At 38.0% G+C, this 7,324-nt stretch overlaps 1 protein-coding gene across 1 annotated transcript; it reads left to right on the top strand.

Moving 5' to 3' along the window:
• The first annotated feature begins 642 nt into the window (after window positions 1-642).
• On the top strand, window positions 643-7,104 carry LOC112242118 (23 kDa integral membrane protein). Its single transcript, XM_042316688.1, has 9 exons — window positions 643-865; window positions 1,223-1,282; window positions 1,500-1,622; window positions 3,416-3,490; window positions 3,603-3,698; window positions 3,994-4,131; window positions 5,224-5,298; window positions 5,534-5,617; window positions 6,419-7,104. Exons 1-9 carry the CDS (start codon window positions 806-808, stop codon window positions 6,536-6,538), a joined length of 831 nt encoding a protein of 276 aa, XP_042172622.1. The 5' UTR covers window positions 643-805; the 3' UTR covers window positions 6,539-7,104.
• Window positions 7,105-7,324: the final 220 nt, after the last annotated feature.

Below are 7,324 nucleotides of genomic sequence, written 5' to 3'. Positions count from 1 at the left end.
CCAACACAGGCTGTGTTAGATGACCTGGCCTCCACAATCACCCGACCTCAACCCAATTGAGATGGTTTGGGATTTGGACCGCAGTTGGACCGCAGAGTGAAGGAAAACCAGCCAACAAGTGCTCAGCATATGTGGGAACTCCTTCAAGACTGTTGGAAAGGCATTCCAGGGAAGCTGGTTGAGAGAATGCCAAGAGTGTGCAAAGCTGTCCTCAAGGCAAAGTGTGGCTACTTTGAAGAATCTAAAATCTAAAATCTATTTTGATTTGTTTAACACTTCTTTGTTCACTACATGATTCCATGTGCTATTTCATAGTTTTTTATGAATTCACTATTATTCTACAATGTAGAATAATAGGAAAAATAAAGAAAAACCATTGAATGAGTAGGTGTGTCCAAACTTTTGACTGGTACTTTAAGTACAGTGTATCTACTCTGTTTTCATGGAATTCACCAGGAAGAGTAACCTACAGATGCTGTTCTCTCCAATCCCACCCAGACAAGTGCTGTGCTTCTCTTAGGCCAAATAAAACCCAAGTGTTTTCCACTGGCAAAAAGAAAAGAAAACTCCTTATTTTGATCCATTTCTTCTGCCGTAGTTGGTAACCAAGGGCTTTCTGCCAACTAACGTAGTAGTTAAAGAAACAACCTTCCAAACTTGGTCATTTTCCACCCTCCAACAGAAACAAGTTGAAGGATCCCCTTTAAACACAGTAAATCACCCCGGGGTCTTGTGTTCAGTCCATTATCCATCCAGTTATAGTTTGAAGCAACTGTTTTGGGATCGAGGACGTATTTATCGCACTATGGGGAATGGCAGAACGTACACGAGAGGACTGTGTATCACTTTCAATGTCCTGCTTCTGGTACGTACTGGTTTGACCTACCAGGTCTGACCTTTTTTTGTTAATTAGTCATTTGGTTAATTGGTTATGTTATGGATTCATCATTATAACAGTGTATAAATCATATTAAAAACACCCGTGTAACATTTAACATGTGAAAAGGGGTCATATTAAAAACACCCGTGTAACATTTAACATGTGAAAAGGGGTCATATTAAAAACTAAATGTTAGTCTAAAGTACAATAACAAAATATAAAACATATTAAAGTATATCCATATTGTGTAAATAGCAGTGTAGTATGTTTCCGATAATGGCATCTTACATCTTAATACATTTGTAACATACCGTAACAGACCTAAAATATCTATACTTGCAGGTTTCTGGGGTATTTCTGTTCGTAGTTGGGGTTTCATACAGCTTCCAACACCCTCCTGAGGTAACAACTCTACAAATGTTTCAGAACTCACAGAGTTTCTTCTTATGTAATACAAATAATAACACCATTTACAATTCATTGTAAATGAACAAAGTCGTCAGGTCATTTAACTGACCTTTAAATGACCTGCTGTGAAATGACATTGTAAAAACCTACAGGACGTCACCTAAAGTGATGTTGACAGCAACACAGACCTGTATTATTTGTGTGAGTGCAGTTTGACCATCGGAGTACCCTCCATGAGATGTACGTACTAAATGTGTTTGGACCCATGACGGTACTGTTCTCCATCCTGGGAGGCTACGCTGCCTACAGAGACAAGAGAATACTGCTGATCCTGGTAAGTGTCTCTAAGGCTCCGTTTACACAGGCAGACCAATTCTGATCTTCTGCCCAATTATAAGCAAGAGGTCTGATTTGATTGGTCAAAATACCAATTAGTGGCAAAACGATCAGAATTGGGCTACCTGTGTAAATGAAGCCTAACACAATTGGGAACAATTACATTTCAATTCCTGTCAATTCAGAATGTACAATGACATTCCAATTCCTGTCAATTCAGGATGTACAATGACATTCCAATTCCTGTCAATTCAGGATGTACAATGACATTCCAATTCCTGTCAATTCAGGATGTACAATGACATTCCAATTCCTGTCAATTCAGGATGTACAATGACATTCCAATTCCTGTCAATTCAGGATGTACAATGACATTCCAATTCCTGTCAATTCAGGATGTACAATGACATTCCAATTCCTGTCAATTCAGGATGTACAATGACATTCCAATTCCTGTCAATTCAGGATGTACAATGACATTCCAATTCCTGTCAATTCAGGATGTACAATGACATTCCAATTCCTGTCAATTCAGGATGTACAATGACATTCCAATTCCTGTCAATTCAGAATGTACAATGACATTCCAATTCCTGTCAATTCAGGATGTACAATGACATTCCAATTCCTGTCAATTCAGGATGTACAATGACATTCCAATTCCTGTCAATTCAGGATGTACAATGACATTCCAATTCCTGTCAATTCAGGATGTACAATGACATTCCAATTCCTGTCAATTCAGGATGTACAATGACATTCCAATTCCTGTCAATTCAGGATGTACAATGACATTCCAATTCCTGTCAATTCAGGATGTACAATGACATTCCAATTCCTGTCAATTCAGGATGTACAATGACATTCCAATTCCTGTCAATTCAGGATGTACAATGACATTCCAATTCCTGTCAATTCAGAATGTACAATGACATTCCAATTCCTGTCAATTCAGGATGTACAATGACATTCCAATTCCTGTCAATTCAGAATGTACAATGACATTCCAATTCCTGTCAATTCAGGATGTACAATGACATTCCAATTCCTGTCAATTCAGGATGTACAGTGACATTCCAATTCCTGTCAATTCAGGATGTACAATGACATTCCAATTCCTGTCAATTCAGGATGTACAATGACATTCCAATTCCTGTCAATTCAGAATGTACAATGACATTCCAATTCCTGTCAATTCAGGATGTACAATGACATTCCAATTCCTGTCAATTCAGGATGTACAATGACATTCCAATTCCTGTCAATTCAGGATGTACAATGACATTCCAATTCCAAGTCTTTTCAATGCTTTTTAATGAGGAAAAGTTTTATTTTGGAATTGGAATTAGGTTTTAATTCTGAATCGACTGGAATTTAAATGGAATTGGCAACAACCCTGGTTTATAACAGTTTAGTCTCACAGACAACAGCCCTGGTTTTTAACAGCTTAGTCTCATAGACAACAACCCTGTTTTTTTTAACAGCTTAGTCTCATAGACAACAACCCTGGTTTATAACAGCTTAGTCTCATAGACAACAACCCTGGTTTATAACAGCTTAGTCTCACAGATCAGGTTGGTTGATTTGTGTTATTATTCAGATTCATCTGATTGTTTAGATTTGATTTGTTAAGTATAATAAATGATTAGGACAGGTTTCTTTTTTTTGGGGGGGGGGGGTCTGCATGTTGTTAACCTTTCTCTGTCTGTCTCTGTATCTGTCTGTCTATCTGTCTCTATCTCTATATCTCTCTCTCTATCTCTCTCTCTATATATATGTATCTTTCTACAGTATGTTGTCTTCATGACCTGTGAATTCATAGCCATCGTAATCATCGCCGTGCCGATGGTTCGCGCCCAACCAAAGGTATCCACTTCCTCCCCTAAACATGTCATTGACTTTTTAACAATGAAAAGACTGTTGTTATGTTAATGAACAGTGTGTGATGTCATAATAACGTGTTCTTTATTCATTTAAGATGGAGGAGATTCTGGACAGAAGGTTTCAATCTGTGACTCCTCTTCACGATACTGAACCGCAGGTCCAGAGGGAGCTGAACAAACTCCAGGCATCAGTAATCAATCAATCAATCAATACATCTAGCTTCAGATCTGTATTATCTTCAGCCAACTTATCTAAATATTGTTAACATTGCCAGATCTGGATCAACTTTAACACCATCATTATTACCATAAAATCAATTTATTGACAATGGTAGACAGAATAGTTGTCAAAAACATACAGAGGTGGACCAGACTAATTGTTTGCTGTTGTACAATATTGTTGTTTGTTGCACAATCAAACAAATATTGATATTTGAAGATTAGTGATCTTTTTTGGTTTGTTTGTTTCTGTGGTTTGTCCATTAGGATCAATGCTGTGGACTGCGTGGCCACTCAGACTGGGGTTGTCACATTCCACTCTCCTGCTACTGTCCTCCACTCCCTCCAGACAACTCATTGGACAGTCTATGTGAGACTGTAAATCTAGGCCTACAGAACACTATGGTGAGCTTACCTACAGTACCTTCCTGTTAGGAGATGGACAAGTAGAGATAAGACTGTCTTAACAGTGAAGACATTTTAGATGCACAGAGATGACTAATAGCAGCAGCCAACAGATTGAGATAAACAAAATATGAAATGGAGAAACAAGACACCCTTGGGACCAGCCTTTCGTCATTTAAATGATAAACAGCTGAGGGATGGGTCTGGAGAAATGTAACCCCTCTCCAACGCATAGACAAAGCTATGGATGCAAGGACTGACCATCCATGATATCAACATTATAGGCTGTACAGTGTTTGTCTACAAACATTGGAGTAAAACAAGCTTGTGTTTGGGGTTCTGATGCGGTACGACAGTTGAACTAAGCTCATGAGAAATTTCTAAGTTATATTCTTGAATAATTTATTTTTAATTTGACCTTTGTTTAGCTAGGCAAGTCAGTTAAAAAACAAAATTCTTATTTACAATGATGGCCTAGGAACAGTGGGTTAACTGCCTTGTTCAAGGGCAAAATGACAGATTTATACCTTGTCAGCTCAGGGATTCGATCTAGCAACCTTTCAGTTTCTGGCCCAACGCTCTAACCACTAGGCTACCTGCCTCTAACCACTAGGCTACCTGCCTCTAACCACTAGGCTACCCTTCCTCTAACCATTAGGCTACCTGCCTCTAACCACTAGGCTACCTGCCTCTAACCACTAGGCTACCTGCCACTAACCACTAGGCCACCTGCCTCTAACAGCTAGGCCACCTGCCTCTAACCACTAGGCTATCTGGCTCTAACCACTAGGCTACCTACCTCTAACCACTAGGCTACCTGCCTGTACCCACTAGGCTACCCTGCCTCTAACCACTAGGCTACCTGCCTCTAACCACTAGGCTACCTGCCTCTAACCACTAGGCTACCTGCCTCTAACCACTAGGCTACCTGCTGCCCTGATGTCAGTGGGTATATATAATACATGTACAAGTCCAAAACTGGATGTAGCAACTAAGGATAGAAGCTTTAAACAGACTTGAAATGATACAGAGGCTTGTGGTGACCTATAAAGGAGTTTGATCCTGTTTCTCTGTCTCTGTGTTTTTCTGAAGCTAGACTGTCAGCACAATAACACACACGGACAAACTACAACTTCAGTGTCCCAGGAGCGCTGGGTGTACAGCAAGGTAAAGCAGTCTTATTTAAACGTTGTTCATTTTTTATTTTGATGCCACAATTTTCAGTGAACGCTAGCTAGCATTGGGCTAAACTGACTCCAAAGTTACAAAATAAATCACAAAAAAATGAAGAGATCTGTTACCACAGAGATACTATTCAATTATTTAATATGTAATTGTAATATATAATGAGTTCTAATATCTAATTATATGGCTGTTACAATGCCATCTCTATCTGTTCCAGCCTTGTGGTCCCATCCTGAAGAGACACATGAACTTCCTGATTCAGATCATGATCGGATTCATCTCTACATTTGCCACCATTATGGTATGACCACTGACTTGTATTGTTTTCATGTTTAATTCATGTTGATTAATGTTTTAGTGTGAAGCAACTGTTATTGTTTTAATGTTGATTCATGTTTTTATTGTGAATCTACTGTTATTGTTTTAATGTTTAATGTTTATTCATGTTTTATTGTGCAGCTACTGTTATTGTTTTAATGTTTAATGTTGATTCATGTTTTATTGTGAAGCTGCTGTTATTGTTTTAATGTTTAATGTTGATTCATGTTTTATTGTGAAGCTGCTGTTATTGTTTTAATGTTTAATGTTTATTCATGTTTTATTGTGCAGCTACTGTTATTGTTTTAATGTTTAATGTTTATTCATGTTTTATTGTGAAGCTACTGTTATTGTTTTAATGTTTAATGTTTATTCATGTTTTATTGTGCAGCTACTGTTATTGTTTTAATGTTTAATGTTTATTCATGTTTTATTGTGCAGCTACTGTTATTGTTTTAATGTTTAATGTTTATTCATGTTTTATTGTGAAGCTACTATTACCTCCCCAGGTGTTATGTCTTTAGATGCAAGACAAGTGTAGCATTTAGCACAACTATGGTTCAATACCACAATGTGGACTCGTTGTTGTGGATATGAGTGGATAAAAAGCACATTAGTCTGTGCACATTTCTATATATTATATCATGTTTTGTTATTGCTTTTTTTTTTACTGTTAAAACAAAGGTAAAATCAAAATAATGTGAAAGTGTATAACATTTCCAACGTGCTATACATTGTAAATAAACTGGAACATTGAAACTTGATCTGTTCCACTGTATTCCAGATTGCTGCCATAGTGATGTCTCTGGTAGTGCTGGCCCTCCAGATTCGGTCCACAGAGCCACCGCTCAACGACAGCCTCGACAGAGTCAAGTACCAACTCAGTCCTCTAGCTGTCACCTGACCTCAGCGTCAACACCACAGATAACCCTGCTCTGCATGAGGACGAGAACTTGATTCTTATATACCAAACTGTTATCCTCCTGCCGGTCATTTTGTTTGGAACACTAGCTACAGTGAAAATCAACACACGGCTAAATTCCAGTGCCTGAACTCAAATGAAAAATCAACACACGGCTAAATTCCAGTGCCTGAACTCAAATGAAAAACAAACACACGGCTAAATTCCAGTGCCTGAACTCAAATGAAAAAAAAAACACTCTCATCCCACCTCTTCCCTGCTGTACAGTTTGGTTAAAGTCTGGGTTTCGTTTGATTTCCTGTACATGATAAATGCCAATTGTTCCCCTCAGATCTAACTATTGTACCTTGTTTTTAAAGTGCATTAAAAAAAAAATGAAACTGCATGTTAATAATGAGTGTAAAAGTGTGGTATGACAATGGTGAATGAACAAGCCATTATGAATATCTGTCCAACATGGTGAAAGGTTTGTCATCCTCACAACAACAAGCATCATGTCAGTAAACAACCAGCTCAGAGTTAATAAAATGATATGATTTAAATCATTACTGCTCGTTGTAATTGTGTCAGAATAATTTCCAGAGAAGTGCCATGTTACTATGGCCAATGTAGTAAGTGGAAACTGGCAGTTATGATTGAACAATGTGATTGGATGAACATAACCTCAAAGACAGTCCATATAAGAAGAGACACAGGCGAATGGAAACACATTGGGAAGGAAATCTAAGCAAAGAGATATATTCAATCCACTAGTACAAAAAAAAAAAA

The sequence above is a fragment of the Oncorhynchus tshawytscha genome, unplaced genomic scaffold (genome assembly GCF_018296145.1).
Source record: "Oncorhynchus tshawytscha isolate Ot180627B unplaced genomic scaffold, Otsh_v2.0 Un_scaffold_4092_pilon_pilon, whole genome shotgun sequence".
Taxonomy (NCBI): domain Eukaryota; kingdom Metazoa; phylum Chordata; class Actinopteri; order Salmoniformes; family Salmonidae; genus Oncorhynchus; species Oncorhynchus tshawytscha.
This window is presented reverse-complemented; position numbering and strand designations above follow the sequence as displayed.

What these genes read in the sequence shown, in the direction of transcription:
- LOC112242118 (XM_042316688.1), top strand. Translation starts at nt 806, where the DNA reads ATGGGGAATGGCAGAACGTACACGAGAGGACTGTGTATCACTTTCAAT. An exon ending in CTTTCAATGTCCTGCTTCTG is followed by an intron (nt 866 to 1,222) that starts GTACGTACTGGT and finishes CTATACTTGCAG; the next exon opens with GTTTCTGGGGTATTTCTGTT. An exon ending in CTACATTTGCCACCATTATG is followed by an intron (nt 5,618 to 6,418) that starts GTATGACCACTG and finishes ACTGTATTCCAG; the next exon opens with ATTGCTGCCATAGTGATGTC.